Below are 16,617 nucleotides of genomic sequence, written 5' to 3'. Positions count from 1 at the left end.
CTCGTCATGTTCCCCTAATGATGGAAGGTTTGGGAACCAGCACTGTTATGGATAACAAGAGCCTGAACAGGGAGGAAGAAGAAATCTCTCCTTTTCTCTCCTCCTTCCTGCGTTAGTGATGGCAGAACAAAAACACAATCAAGTTACTCAATATTTTTTTGAACGATATATTGTATCGTTTTGACATTATCGAAATATATATATATTTTATTTTTTTGCCGCTAGTTGGGTGAATCTCCAAAACCAAAAATGTCCTTCATAGCTTGTTCTCCGTCTTCCTTTGAAATAGGGAGCCAATTTGTTTTCTGCACTTTTTATTTGTTTTCTCATGGCTCTATCTCTCTCTCTCTCGTCCCTCTGCAGCAGACACATGGTGAGCAATATGTTCGGAACATCGAATCGCAATAAAATCACAGTATTGAATCTCAATACGTGTATAATCGTGAGAATCGCAATATATATTGTATCGTATCGCCACCTAAGTATCTTGATATCGCATCGTGAGGTCCCTGGTAATTCAGTACATATCGTATCAGCACCTAAGTATGGTGATAATATGTCATCGTGAGGTCCTTGGTAATTCAATACATATCGTATCACCACCTAAGTGATAATCCCATAGGGCGACGCACTATTGGCCCAGCGTCATCAAGGTTTGGCCGGGGTAGGGCCGTTATTTGTTCTTAAACTGACTTGCCTCGTTAAATAAAGGTTAAATAAAAATTGCAATCGTTAGGTCCTTGGTATTACAATACATATCGCATCACCACCTAAGTATGGTGATAATGTGGCTTTGTGAGGTCCCTGGTAATCCCCAGCCCTACCCTGCATAGTCATCATCGTGTACAGTCGGTGGGTCACCAGCACAGTGACTCTTCCTGGTTGTTTCCCCCATCTCTTTCCGTCTCTTTTTTCACTCCCTGTCATTCAGTGTCCCCTGTATTTCCCACGCCGTCTCCCCTTCCTCTGTCCGTTTTGCTCAGATTCTCTTTCTCTGCCCTTTCTCTCCGTCGGTCTGTGTCCGCCTTCGTCGTTTCTCTCTTTCTCTCGTGTCTCGCTTAAAGACACGGCGAACCAAACTCTATCCCCCCTACACCTGCGTTATCTCTGGCTAGCTAGCATTTAAATATCACTCCATCTTTACAAAGTCTCACAGCTCTTTATTAAGTCTTACACTGCAGATTTCTCCCTCCCACGTGGAGGCGAGGGCTCAAGGTCTTCAGACTGCCGTACCCCTCCCTCCTCACACACCCACCCACCACCCACCTCCTCCATGCGTAGCCCTGCCGCGTTGTGCTGCGTTGGCTCGATGGATGGCTTTTCCTTACTGAAGGGGGGGAGACAGAGAGACCGGGAGAGAGAGATTAGTTACCCCTCCCTTCCTTCCTCCCCTGTCTCTCTCCCAGTATCGAGTGCCATCTGTTTCTGTGTTCATACAAGGATGCTTGTTGTTTAAACACCTGCTTTACTAACTTAATGAATCCTGAGGCTTGCATGAAGGACAATAAAGGAGCGTTGGTTGGGGATTTAGTTTGTTTTTATGGAAGGTTGCTGTGGATTTTTCATTTGATTTATTTGAGTTCAGTTCTTACTCAGCACTTTAGGTGAAAATAATAGTCGTCAGATGATAAGACCGACCCAGGTGTAAGTCAGAACAGATGATAAGACCCACCCAGGTGTAAATCAGAACAGATGATAAGACCCACCCAGGTGAAAATCAGAACAGATGATAAGACCAACCCAGGTGTAAGTCAGAACAGATGATAAGACCGACCCAGGTGTAAGTCAGAACAGATGATAAGACCCACCCAGGTGAAAATCAGAACAGATGATAAGACCGACCCAGGTGTAAGTCAGAACAGATGATAAGACCCACCCAGGTGAAAATCAGAACAGATGATAAGACCCACCCAGGTGAAAATCAGAACAGATGATAAGACCAACCCAGGTGTATTTTCCACAACACAGTTAAAAGTCAGAACATATGTTGGCGCATGTGTTTGATATGTTTATTTAAAGTCATGTAATGCTTATGTATGTGTTGTAAAAGACATGGGCTCCCAGGCAGCGCTACTGTAAGGCGTCACTGGTAAAAATGGGTCTGGACTGTTGATGTTGAGGGTCTTGTAGTGGATCAAGGCCAGTCCTGCAAAGGAATCCTCAAGAACACCTCACTCAACATATAACATATATCTATTGTTCTCCAATAGAGAACAAAAGAGAAGAGAGGGAGAAAAAAAAAAGAGATTTGGAGAAAAATACTGTGTGGAAATTTATTTTAATTTTTGTACTTATTAAATCCTCTCAATTTGGAGTAAAATACAATATATATGTAGTTTTGTTTGTGTGGGGAGAGGCAGGCACAAAAGGCCCCCACAGCGCAGAGGCATATAAACGTCACATGGCTGCCGACTCAAAACATTTGTTGTGACAAATATCTTTTGTGCTATGGGTCAAAGCTAGGCCTGGTATTGGTAGATTAAACACTGTATGGGAGGATACACTATTTAGACATGATACACAGTGTTTTCTCTGTTTTCTATTACATAGACATTATACACAGTGTTTTCTCTGTTTTCTAGTACATAGACATGATATACAGTGTTTTTTCTGTTTTCTAGTACATAGACATGATATACAGTGTTTTCTCTGTTTTCTATTACATAGACATTATACACAGTGTTTTCTCTGTTTTCTATTACATAGACATTATATACAGTGTTTTCTCTGTTTTCTAGTACATAGACATGATATACAGTGTTTTCTCTGTTTTCTAGTACATAGACATGATATACAGTGTTTTCTCTGTTTTCTAGTACATAGACATGATATACAGTGTTTTCTCTGTTTTCTAGTACATAGACATTATATACAGTGTTTTCTCTGCAACATTTTCCCAGTCAGAAAGGGGAGGAGGACAACATACATTCAACATGACAGGATAAATGTTTAAACGGAACTCATGGGAGACAAAATGCAAACATCCTTATGAACGAAGAACTCTGTGTCCAATCACTTACCTCTCTCTACCCCTTTCTCTCTCTACTCCTCTCTCTACCACTCTCTCTCTCTCTACCCCTCTCTCTACCCCTCTCTCTCTACCCCCTCTCTATCTATCACTCTCTCTCTCTACCCCAGTGTTTTCTCTCTCTCTACTCCCCCTCTCTCTACCCCTTCTCTCTCTCTACCCCTCTCTCTACCACTCTCTCTCTCTCTACCCCTCTCTCTCTACCCCCCTCTCTCTCTACCACTCTCTCTCTCTCTACCCCTCTCTCTCTCTACCCCCTCTCTCTCTACCCCTTCTCTCTCTCTACCCCTCTCTCTACCACTCTCTCTCTCTCTACCCCTCTCTCTCTCTACCCCCTCTCTCTCTACCCCTTCTCTCTACCACTCTCTCTCTCTACCCCTCTCTCTCTCTACCCCCTCTCTCTCTACCCCCTTCTCTCTCCATCTACCCCCGCTCTCTCATACTCTCTCTACCCTCTCTCTCTCTCTACCCCTTCTCTCTACCCTCCTCTTTCTCTACCCCCTCTCTCTCCCATTCTCTCTACCCCCCTCTCTCTCTACCCCTCTCTCTCTCTACCTCTCTCTACCCTCCTCTCTCTAACCTCCTTTCTCTCTACCCTCCTCTCTCTCTACCCATTCTCTCTCCCCTCTCTCTCTCTACCCCCCTCTCTCTACCCCTTCTCTCTACCACTCTCTCTCTCTCTACCCCTCTCTCTCTCTACCCCCTCTCTCTCTACCCCTTCTCTCTCCATCTACCCCCGCTCTCTCATGCTCTCTCTACCCTCTCTCTTTCTACCCCCTCTCTCTACCCTCTCTCTCTCTACCCTTCTCTCTACCCCCTCTCTCTCTACCCCCTCTCTCTCTACCCCCTCTGTCTCTACCCTCCTCTCTCTACCCTCCTCTCTCATTACCCTCCTCTCTCTCTACCCATTCTCTCTCTACCCCTCTCTCTCTCTACCCCCCTCTCTCTCTACCCATTCTCTCACTACCCTCCCTCTCTCTCTCTACCCATTCTCTCTCTCTACCCCCTCTCTCTCTACCTCCCCTCTCTCTACCCCTTCTCTCTCTACCCTCTTCTCTCTCTACCCCCCCTCTCTCTCTATCTACCCCCTCTCTCCCATTATCTCTTTCTACCCTCTCTCTCTCTACCTCTCTCTCTATCCACCCCCTCTCTCTCTCTACCCCCTCTCTCTCTACCCCCTCTCTCTCTCTACCCCTCTCTCTAACTACCCCCCTCTCTCTCCAGCACTCTCTTTTACCCCTCTCTCTCTTATACCCCCTCTCTCTCTATCTACCCCCTCTCTCTACCCCCTCTCTCTCTATCTACCCCTCTCTTTCTCTACCCACCTCTCTCTTTACCCTCTATCTCTTTCTCCCCCCCCTCTCTCTACCCCCCTCTCTCTATCTACCCCCCTCTCTACCCTCTTTCTCTCTCTACCGCTCTCTCCTCTCTCTCTACCCCCCTCTCTCTCTACCCTCTTTCGCACTACCCCTCTCTCCCCTCCTCTCTCTCTACCCCCCTCTCTCTCTACCCCCCTTTCTCTCTACCCTCTCTCTCTCTCTAACTACCCCTCTCTCTCTACCCCCTCTCTCTACCCCCCTCTCCCTCTCTACCCCCCTCTCTACCACCCCCTCTCTCTCCCCCCCCCCTCTCTACCCCCCTCTCTCTCTCTCTCTCTCTACCCCCTCTCTCTCTCTCTACCACCCATCTCTCTACCCCCCTCTCTCTCTCTCTCTCTCTCTACCCCCCTCTCTCTACCCCCCTCTCTCTCTCTCTACCGCCCTATCTCTCCCCTCTACACCCCCTCTCTCTCCCTCTACCCCCGTCTCTCTCTCTCTTCCCCGCCCCCTCTCTCTACCCCCCCCTCTCTCTCTCTCTACCCCCCTCTCTCTCTCTACCCCTCTCTCTCTCTCTCTCTCTCTCTCTACTCCCCCTCTCTCTACCCCCCTCTCTATCTACCCCCTCTCTTTCTCTACCCCCCTCTCTCCCTCTACCCCCTCTCTCTCTCTCTCTCTACCCCTCCTCCCCCTATCTCTCCCTCTACACCCCCCTCTCTCCCTCTATCCCCGTCTCTCTTTCTCTCTTCCCCGCTCTCTCTCCCCCCTCTCTCTCTCTCTACCCCCCTCTCTCTACCCACACTCTCCCTCTCTCCCTCTTCTCTGATATTCATCGTTTTCTTTCATCTTTCTTTTTCTCTCTCTGCTTTTGACCCCTCCCCCTCTCCGACCCACATCCACTTTCACTTCAACCTTTCTTCCACCCCATCCCTTGCTCTTTCTCTTCCCCTCTCTCACTCTCTTTCATTTTGGTTGACTTGGCCTCTTCCTTTCCTTTTGTATTAGTCAATGCATTGGTTCAAATGTCAAGAACAAACCCTGCTGGCTTACCTCTGTCCTTTTCTCCATCCAGTTCTTTGATCAGTTTACTGGAGCTCTTCTCTGTCTTTTCCACTCTCTGCGCTCACTAGCCAACATTAACAACGGCCTGCACTAATTGCTAGCTTCTCCAGTCTCCTGAGTCTGGGTAGAAAAGCTGTGCATGGCCACCAGTGGCTCCTTGTCAGAGAGTTGAGACAAAATGGTGGCCAACAGGGCTTTGTTTAATAATGCTGGCCTGTGTGCGTTCGTCTTCGTACCTTCCTCATATAGCTGTGTGACAGAAGGGAAACACAGTACCAGTCAAAGGTTTGGACACACCTACTCATTCAAGGGTTTTTCTTTATTTTTACTATTTTCTACATTGTACAATAATAGTGAAAACATCAAAACTAGGAAATAACACATGTGGAATCATGTAGTAACCAAAAAAGTGTTAAACAAATCGAAATATGTTTTATATTTGAGATTTTTTAAAGTAGCCACCCTTTGCCTTGATGACAGTTTTGCACACTCTTGGCATTCTCTCAACCAGCTTCACCTGGAATGCTTTTCCAACAGTCTTGAAGGAGTTCCCACATATGCAGAGCACTTGTTGGCTGCTTTTCCTTCAATCTGCGGTCCAACTCATCCCAAACCATCTCATTTGGGTTGAGGTCGGGTGATTGTGGAGGCCAGGTCATCTGATGCAGCACTCCATCACTCTCCTCCTTTTTCAAATAGCCCTTACACAGTCTGGAGGGGTGTTTGGGGTCATTGTCCTGTTGAAAAACAAATGATAATCCCACTAAGCGCAAACCAGATGGGATGGTGTTTTACTGCAGAATGCTAGATAAATTCTAAATAAATCACAGACAGTGTCACCAGCACAGCACCATAATACCACCTCCTCCATGCTTCATGTGGGAACCGCACGTGGAGAGATCATCCATTCACCTACTCTGCGTCTCACAAAGACATGATGGTTAGAACCACAAATCTCAAATTTGGATTCATCAGACCAAAGGACAGATTTCCACCAGTCTAATGTCCATTGCTTGTGTTTCTTGGCCCAAGCAAGTCTCTTCTTCTTATTGGTTTCCTTTAGTAGTGGTTTCTTTGCAGCAATTCGACCATGAAGGCCTGATTCATGCAGTCTTCTCAGATGTTGAGATCTGTCAATTACTTTAACTCTGTTAAGCATTTATTTGGGCTGCAATTTCTGAAGCGGGTAACTCTAATGAACTTATCCTCTGCAGCAGAGGTAACTCTGGGTCTTCCTTTCCTGTGGCGGTCCTCATGAGAGGCAGTTGCAACACAGCACTTGATGGTTTTTACGACTGCACTTTAAGAATCCTTCAAAGTTCTTGAAATGTTGTGTTAAAGTGACCTTCATGTGTTAAAGTAATGATGGACTGTCATTTATTTTTTGCTTATTTGAGCTGTTCTTGACATAATATGGACTTGGGTCTTTTACCAAATAGGGCTATCTTCTGTATACCACCCCTACCTTGTCACAACACAAATGATTAGCTCAAACACCTTAAGAATGAAAGAAATTCCACAAATTGACTTTTAACAAGGCACATCTGTTAATTTAAATGTATTCCAGGTGACTGCCTCATGTAGCTGGTTGAGAGAATGCCAAGAGTGTGCAAAGCTGTCATCAAGGCAAAGGGTGGCTACTTTGAAGAATCTAAAATAAAAAATGTATTTTGATTTGCTTAACACTTTTCCACGTGGTATTTCATAGTTTTGAAGTCTATTATTCTACAATGTTGAAAATAAGTAAAATAATAATGAACCCTTGAATGAGTAGGTTGTGTCCAAACTTTTGACTGGTACTGTGACTGGTGCTGTGACTGGTACTGTGACTGGTACTGTGACTGTGACTGGTGCTGTGACTGGTGCTGTGACTGTGACTGGTGCTGTGACTGGTGCTGTGACTGGTGCTGTGACTGGTACTGTGACTGGTACTGTGACTGGTACTGTGACTGGTGCTGTGACTGGTACTGTGACTGGTACTGTGACTGGTACTGTGACTGGTGCTGTGACTGGTACTGTGACTGGTGCTGTGACTGGTACTGTGACTGGTACTGTGACTGGTGCTGTGACTGGTACTGTGACTGGTACTGTGACTGGTACTGTGACTGGTACTGTGACTGGTGCTGTGACTGGTACTGTGACTGGTGCTGTGACTGGTACTGTGACTGGTACTGTGACTGGTGCTGTGACTGGTACTGTGACTGGTACTGTGACTGGTACTGTGACTGGTGCTGTGACTGGTGCTGTGACTGGTACTGGTGCTGTGACTGGTGCTGTGACTGGTACTGTGACTGGTGCTGTGACTGGTACTGTGACTGGTGCTGTGACTGGTGCTGTGACTGGTACTGTGACTGGTGCTGTGACTGGTGCTGTGACTGGTACTGTGACTGGTGCTGTGACTGGTACTGTGACTGGTACTGTGACTGGTGCTGTGACTGGTGCTGTGACTGGTACTGTGACTGGTGCTGTGACTGATGCTGTGACTGGTGCTGTGACTGGTACTGTGACTGGTACTGTGACTGGTACTGTGACTGGTGCTGTGAATGGTACTGTGACTGGTACTGTGACTGGTGCTGTGACTGGTACTGTGACTGGTACTATGAATGGTGCTGTGACTGGTGCTGTGACTGGTACTGTGACTGGTGCTGTGACTGGTGCTGTGACCTGTACTGTGACTGGTTCTGTGACTGGTGCTGTGACTGGTACTGTGACTGGTGCTGTGACTGGTGCTGTGACTGGTGCTGTGACTGGTGCTGTGACTGGTACTGTGACTGGTGCTGTGACTGGTACTGTGACTGGTACTGTGACTGGTGCTGTGACTGGTGCTGTGACTGGTACTGTGACTGGTACTGTGACTGGTGCTGTGACTGGTGCTGTGACTGGTACTGTGACTGGTACTGGTGCTGTGACTGGTGCTGTGACTGGTGCTGTGACTGGTACTGGTACTGTGACTGGTGCTGTGACTGGTGCTGTGACTGGTGCTGTGACTGGTGCTGTGACTGGTGCTGTGACTGGTGCTGTGACTGGTACTGTGACTGGTACTGTGACTGGTACTGGTGCTGTGACTGGTGCTGTGACTGGTGACGTGACTGGTGCTGTGACTGGTACTGGTGCTGTGACTGGTGCTGTGACTGGTGCTGTGACTGGTACTGTGACTGGTGCTGTGACTGGTGCTGTGACTGGTGCTGTGACTGGTACTGTGACTGGTACTGGTACTGGTGCTGTGACTGGTGCTGTGACTGGTACTGTGACTGGTACTGTGACTGGTACTGTGACTGGACTGGTACTGTGACTGGTGCTGTGACTGGTGTACTGTGACTGGTGCTGTGACTGGTACTGGTGCTGTGACTGGTGCTGTGACTGGTACTGTGACTGGTGCTGTGACTGGTGCTGTGACTGGTGCTGTGACTGGTACTGTGACTGGTGCTGTGACTGGTGCTGTGACTGGTGCTGGTACTGGTGCTGTGACTGGTGCTGTGACTGGTGCTGTGACTGGTACTGTGACTGGTGACTGGTGCTGTGACTGGTGCTGTGACTGGTGCTGTGACTGGTACTGGTGCTGTGACTGGTACTGTGACTGGTACTGGTGCTGTGACTGGTGCTGTGACTGGTACTGTGACTGGTACTGTGACTGGTGCTGTGACTGGTGCTGTGACTGGTACTGTGACTGGTACTGTGACTGGTACTGGTGCTGTGACTGGTGCTGTGACTGGTGCTGTGACTGGTGCTGTGACTGGTGCGACTGGGTGACTGGTACTGTGACTGGTGCTGTGACTGGTGCTGTGACTGGTACTGGTACTGGTGCTGTGACTGGTGCTGTGACTGGTGCTGTGACTGGTACTGGTGACTGGTGCTGTGACTGGTGCTGTGACTGGTACTGTGACTGGTGCTGTGACTGGTACTGTGACTGGTACTGTGACTGGTGCTGTGACTGGTGCTGTGACTGGTGCTGTGACTGGTACTGTGACTGTGACTGGTGCTGTGACTGGTGCTGTGACTGGTGCTGTGACTGGTGCTGTGACTGTGACTGGTGCTGTGACTGGTGCTGTGACTGGTGCTGTGACTGGTACTGGTGACTGTGACTGGTGCTGTGACTGGTGCTGTGACTGGTGCTGTGACTGGTGCTGTGACTGGTGCTGTGACTGGTGCTGTGACTGGTGCTGTGACTGGTGTGACTGGTGCTGTGACTGGTACTGGTGACTGGTGCTGTGACTGGTGCTGTGACTGGTGCTGTGACTGGTGCTGTGACTGGTACTGTGACTGGTGCTGTGACTGGTACTGTGACTGGTGCTGTGACTGGTGCTGTGACTGGTGCTGTGACTGGTACTGTGACTGGTGCTGTGACTGTGACTGGTGCTGTGACTGGTGCTGTGACTGGTGCTGTGACTGGTGCTGTGACTGGTGCTGTGACTGGTACTGGTACTGGTGCTGTGACTGGTGCTGTGACTGGTGCTGTGACTGGTGCTGTGACTGGTACTGTGACTGGTGCTGTGACTGGTGCTGTGACTGGTGCTGTGACTGGTGCTGTGACTGGTACTGTGACTGGTACTGTGTACTGGTACTGTACTGGTGCTGTGACTGGTGCTGTGACTGGTGCTGTGACTGGTGCTGTGACTGGTACTGTGACTGGTGCTGTGACTGGTGCTGTGACTGGTGCTGTGACTGGTGCTGTGACTGGTGCTGTGACTGGTGCTGTGACTGGTGCTGTGACTGTGACTGGTACTGTGACTGGTGCTGTGACTGGTGCTGTGACTGGTACTGTGACTGGTGCTGTGACTGCTGTGACTGGTGCTGTGACTGGTACTGTGACTGGTACTGTGACTGGTGCTGTACTGGTGCTGTGACTGGTGCTGTGACTGGTACTGTGACTGCTGTGACTGCTGTGACTGGTACTGTACTGGTGCTGTACTGGTGCTGTGACTGGTACTGTGACTGGTGCTGTGACTGTGACTGGTGCTGTGACTGGTACTGCTGTGACTGGTACTGGTGGACTGGTACTGTGACTGGTGCTGTGACTGGTGCTGTGACTGGTACTGGTACTGGTACTGGTGCTGGTACTGGTGCTGTGACTGGTACTGTGACTGGTGCTGTGACTGGTGCTGTGACTGGTGCTGTGACTGGTGCTGGTACTGGTGCTGTGACTGGTACTGGTGCTGTGACTGGTACTGGTGCTGTGACTGGTACTGGTACTGTGACTGGTACTGGTACTGTGACTGGTACTGTGACTGGTACTGGTACTGTGACTGGTACTGTGATTTCCCAGACGCAGATTAAGCCTTGTCCTGATATTAAAAAGCAATCTCGATATCCATTGAAAATTATATTTTAGTCCAGGCTTAATCTGTGTCTGGGAAACTGTACCAATGTGTCTTCCACATCCATGTATTTTTCTAAATGAACATAAAACTGTACACATCAATGGAGATTAGTGCAGATATGTAGAGTGAAAATAACACCATTCTATGTTCAACAGGACATGGTGAACGTAACTCATTTTCTAATAAATATATATATATATTTTTTGTTCTATTCTTCTCTGAAGGTATATTTACGAGCTGTGTCCCTTCAGTCAAGTAACGCAGAAGAGTGCTTCAGGAGAAGTGGTGTCCTTAGGGTGAGTACCTCGTTAACGTTCATCGGTGTTAGCACAGTTTCAACCTGTGCCGGTTTCCACCTCGTGACACCGTGGCTTTTTCGAGGACTCTTGGAATGTTCAGCTATCCTCTTTAAAAGCCATCCCTGGCTAACCGCAATTAAGTCCTCTTTAAAAGCCATCCCTGGCTAACCGCAATTAACTCCTCTTTAAAAGCCATCCCTGGCTAACCACAATTAAGTCCTCTTTAAAAGCCATCCCTGGCTAACCGCAATTAAGTCCTCTTTAAAAGCCATCCCTGGCTAACCGCAATTAACTCCTCTTTAAAAGCCATCCCTGGCTAACCGCAATTAAGTCCTCTTTAAAAGCCATCCCTGGCTAACCGCAATTAAGTACTCTTTAAAAGCCATACCTGGCTAACCACAATTAAGTCCTCTTTAAAAGCCATCCCTGGCTAACCGCAATTAAGTCCTCTTTAAAAGCCATCCCTGGCTAACCACAATTAAGTCCTCTTTAAAAGCCATCCCTGGCTAACCGTAATTAAGTCCTCTTTAAAAGCCATCCCTGGCTATCCGCAATTAAGTCCTCTTTAAAAGCCATCCCTGGCTAACCGCAATTAAGTCCTCTTCAAAAGCCATCCCTGGCTATCCGCAATTAAGTCCTCTTTAAAAGCCATCCCTGGCTATCCGCAATTAAGTCCTCTTTAAAAGCCATCCCTGGCTAACCGCAATTAAGTCCTCTTTAAAAGCCATCCCTGGCTATCCGTAATTAAGTCCTCTTTAAAAGCCATCCCTGGCTATCCGCAATTAAGTCCTCTTTAAAAGCCATCCCTAGCTAACCGTAATTAAGTCCTCTTTAAAAGTCATCCCTGGCTATCCGCAATTAAGTCCTCTTTAAAAGCCATCCCTGGCTAACCGCAATTAAGTCCTCTTTAAAAGCCATCCCTGGCTAACCGCAATTAAGTCCTCTTTAAAAGCCATCCCTGGCTATCCGCAATTAAGTCCTCTTTAGCCAGCTAACCACAATTAAGTCCTCTTTAAAAGCCATCCCTGGCTATCCACAATTAAGTCCTCTTTAAAAGCCATCCCTGGCTAACCGCAATTAAGTCCTCTTTAAAAGCCATCCCTGGCTATCCGCAATTAAGTCCTCTTTAAAAGCCATCCCTGGCTATCCGCAATTAAGTCCTCTTTAAAAGCCATCCCTGGCTAACCGCAATTAAGTCCTCTTTAAAAGCCATCCCTGGCTATCCGCAATTAAGTCCTCTTTAAAAGCCATCCCTGGCTATCCGCAATTAAGTCCTCTTTAAAAAATAAATAAAAAAGGCTATACGTGATTAAATGAATCTCTTTCACCTTCTCGACAAAGGAATCAATATATGTTCAACAATGTGCCTGCTATATTTATTTGGCATGTGTTGTTCTCACATCAGACTCACAAGATAGTTTCCGCAGCAAACGAATGCTCTCATTTGGTTCTTTAGACAAGCTCATATTAGCGTTGGCCTTGACTTATGCAGCTACCTCTGCTTCCTGGTACGCATTGATCAGCTAGCATTTCTTCATTAGAAATGACTGTGAATGCTTCCTGGTACGCATTGATCAGCTAGCATTTCTTCATTAGAAATGACTGTGAATGCTTCCTGGTACGCATTGATCAGCTAGCATTTCTTCATTAGAAATGACTGTGAATGCTTCCTGCATTGATCACTAGCATTTCTTCATTAGAAATGACTGTGAATGCTTCCTGGTACGCATTGATCAGCTAGCATTTCTTCATTAGAAATGACATTGATGTGAAATGATGCTTCCTGGTATGCATTGATCAGCTAGCATTTCTTCATTAGAAATGACTGTGAATGCTTCCTGGTATGCATTGATCAGCTAGCATTTCTTCATTAGAAATGACTGTGAATGCTTCCTGGTACGCATTGATCAGCTAGCATTTCTTCATTAGAAATGACTATGAATGCTTCCTGGTATGCATTCTTCTGCCAGTCCCAAAAACTCCTTGATCATTGTTATGATGTTGCGTGTGGATTAATATTTCTGTCCAATATTGATCTTTTTATTGTTCTTCAACATCTGTTAGGCTACATGTGACCTTTAATCAATTGCTAACAAATCTCTATTATGGTTATCATACCTTCTGATCAATTGCAAAAGGGGGGGGTGGACTTCATATACTGGACTGGGTTGTATTTCTTCCGCTGTGGGTTTCCATTTCATCTGAAGGGTTAAAGGCCTTTTAGTTTCTCCCAAGGGGTTGGATCTGTGTAAGGGGATCTGTGATTGGATCTATGGTAAGGGGATCTGTGGTAAGGGGATCTGTGATTGGATCTATGGTAAGGGGATCTGTGGTAAGGGGATCTGTGATAAGGGGATCTGTGATCAGGGGATCTGTGATCAGGGGATCTGGGATTGGATCTATGGTATCTGTGATAAGGGGATCTGGGATTGGATCTGGGATCTGTGATAGGGGATCTGTGGGATCTGTGATAAGGGGATCTGTGATAAGGGGATCTGTGATAAGGGGATCTGATAAGGGGATCTGTGATTGGATCTGTGATAAGGGGATCTGTGATCTGGGATCTGTGATTGGATCTGTGATAAGGGGATCTGTGATTGGATCTGTGATAAGGGGATCTGTGATTGGATCTGTAGGGGATCTGTGGATCTGTAAGGGGATATGGGGATCTGAGATAAGGGGATCTGTGATAAGGGGATAAGGGGATCTGTGATAAGGGGATCTGTGATAAGGGGATCTGTGATAAGGGGATCTGTGATAAGGGGATCTGTGATAAGGGGATCTGTGATAAGGGGATCTGTGATCAGGGGATCTGGGATTGGATCTATGGTAAGGGGATCTGTGGTAAGGGGATCTGTGATAAGGGGATCTGTGATAAGGGGATCTGTGATAAGGGGATCTGTGATAAGGGGATCTGTGATAAGGGGATCTGTGATCAGGGGATCTGGGATTGGATCTATGGTAAGGGGATCTGTGGTAAGGGGATCTGTGATAAGGGGATCTGTGATAAGGGGATCTGTGATCAGGGGATCTGGGATTGGATCTATGGTAAGGGGATCTGTGATAAGGGGATCTGTGGTAAGGGGATCTTTGATTGGATCTGTGATTGGATCTATGGTAAGGGGATCTATGGTAAGGGGATCTGTGATAAGGGGATCTGTGATAAGGGGATCTGTGATAAGGGGATCTGTGATAAGGGGATCTGGGATTGGATCTATGATATGGGGATCTGAGATTGGATCTATGATATGGGGATCTGGGATTAGATCTATGATATGGGGATCTGGGATTGGATCTATGATATGGGGATCTGGGATTGGATCTATGATATGGGGATCTGGGATTGGATCTATGATATGGGGATCTGGGATTGGATCTATGATATGGGGATCTGGGATTGGATCTATGATAAGGGGATCTGGGATTGGATACTACCCACCACTGCGACCTGTGGGGACGATTGGATCTATCATTGGCTGGATTCGCTTCATACCCGATCTGCCAAACCCACTGGCTCCAGGTCATCGTTGCCAAACCCACTGGCTCCAGGTCATCTACAAGACCCTGCTTGGTAAAGTCCCCCCTTATCTCAGCTTGCTGGTCACCATAGCAGCACCCACCTGTAGCACGCGCTCCAGCAGGTATATCTCTCTGGTCACCCCCAAAACCAATTCTTCCTTTGGCCGCCTCTCCTTCCAGTTCTCTGCTGCCAATGACTGGAATGAACCACAAAAATCTCTGAAACTGGAAACGCTTGTCTCCATCACTAGCTTTAAGCACCAGCTGTCAGAGCAGCTCACAGATTACTGCACCTGTACATAGCCCATCTATAATTTAGTCCAAACAACTACCTCTTTCCCTACTTTATTTATTTTGCTCCTTTGCACCCCATTATTTCTATCTCTACTTTGCACATTATTCCAATGCAAATCTACCATTCCAGTGTTTTACTTGCTATATTGTATTTACTTCGCCACCATGGCCTTTTTTTGCCTTGACCTCCCTTATCTCACCTCATTTGCTCACATTGTATATAGACTTATTTGTCTACTGTATTATTGACTGTATGTTTGTTTTACTCCATGTGTAACTCTGTGTTCTTGTGTTACACTACTTTGCTTTATCTTGGCCAGGTCGCAATTGTAAATGAGAACTTGTTCTCAATTTGCCTAGCTGATTAAATAAAGGTGAAATAAATAAATAAGGGGACCTGGGATTGAATATATTATAAGGGGATCTGGGATTGGATCTGTGATAAGGGGATCTGGGATTGGATCTATGATATGGGGATCTGGGATTGGATCTGTGATAAGGGGATCTGGGATTGGATCTGTGATAAGGGGATCTGGGATTGGATCTATGATATGGGGATCTGGGATTGGATCTATGATATGGGGATCTGGGATTGGATCTGTGATAAGGGGATCTGGGATTGGATCTGTGATAAGGGGATCTGGGATTGGATCTGTGATATGGGGATCTGGGATTAGATCTATGATATGGGGATCTGGGATTGGATCTGTGATAAGGGGATCTGGGATTGGATCTGTGATAAGGGGATCTGGGATTGGATCTATGATATGGGGATCTGGGATTGGATCTATGATATGGGGATCTGGGATTGGATCTGTGATAAGGGGATCTGGGATTGGATCTGTGATAAGGGGATCTGGGATTGGATCTGTGATAAGGGGATCTGGGATTGGATCTATGATATGGGGATCTGGGATTGGATCTATGATATGGGGATCTGGGATTGGATCTATGATATGGGGATCTGGGATTGGATCTGTCCACCGCTGGACATTGGTCTTGTATCAAGGTGTTTCGGTGCCACGGTATGAAAGGGCTATACTCAACCCTGTGTGTAGAACTTTAATATCTCTTTTGTAGAATGTGTTGTTATTTTTGGAGCGTTGGCATGTCGGTGCAGAGAGTCGGTGTGCAGGCTGCGTATGTACCTGTGAAGCCATGGGGAGCTGCAGAAAGGTGTATTACCGGATCCATTAGTTCTAACACACGTCCTTTCCACCCGCCCCCATGGGATATCTATCTATCACGTTGGTATTTTACGCCATTCTATTTGTCTCCTCTGCGTGATCACATTACGCTCCCCTTGCCTGTCTTGTTGCCTCAGTTACTGTCAAACTTATATTTATCTCCTTATCACCGTTTTGCTGGTGTCGGGAGATTTGAGGTGTTGATTATGGGATGTCGCTTCGCTGTCCTCTCTCTCCTCTCTCATTATCCTTAACCGTCAGCCATCAGACTCTTTATAGGGTACAATTATTGAAATGCTATTCTATTGACATTACTCTTCTCTTTAAAAACTTTTAATGTGCTTTTATGATTGACTCAGACTCCTCCCGAGTCTCGATTTTGACGCCATTCGGGCCACAAAGGTTAAATACTTGTTTTGGAGCATTGACAAGGAACAGGGCTTAAATTAACAGATGTTTTTTATTTTATTTTTGAATTAAGTGTCAAAACATTTTCCGTTTCAATAAAATGATGTTATAAGATGCCGGTGGCAGCTACCACATCATGTTTCCCAGTGTTACTGGTTTTAACTAACTAGTGGAACCAAAAGAGAA

General features: G+C 46.8%; 1 protein-coding gene across 3 annotated transcripts in view; it reads left to right on the top strand.

The window, feature by feature from the left end:
- The window catches only part of LOC135516478 (glucosidase 2 subunit beta-like), a 290,273-nt gene that overhangs the window by 217,177 nt on the left and 56,479 nt on the right, over window positions 1-16,617 (top strand). For 2 of the 3 annotated variants that reach the window (XM_064940815.1, XM_064940817.1), the window contains exon 13: window positions 10,949-11,020. The exons of the other annotated variant lie outside the window; for it this stretch is intronic. In XM_064940815.1, the coding sequence (XP_064796887.1) occupies window positions 10,949-11,020 (72 nt within the window). The remainder of the gene's footprint in view (window positions 1-10,948; window positions 11,021-16,617) is intronic. 3 annotated transcript variants of the gene reach the window in all.

Source organism: Oncorhynchus masou, chromosome 27 (assembly GCF_036934945.1).
Source record: "Oncorhynchus masou masou isolate Uvic2021 chromosome 27, UVic_Omas_1.1, whole genome shotgun sequence".
In the NCBI taxonomy this organism is placed as follows: domain Eukaryota; kingdom Metazoa; phylum Chordata; class Actinopteri; order Salmoniformes; family Salmonidae; genus Oncorhynchus; species Oncorhynchus masou.
Note: the sequence above shows the minus strand (reverse complement) of the source record. Positions and strands in the feature narration are given on the sequence as shown.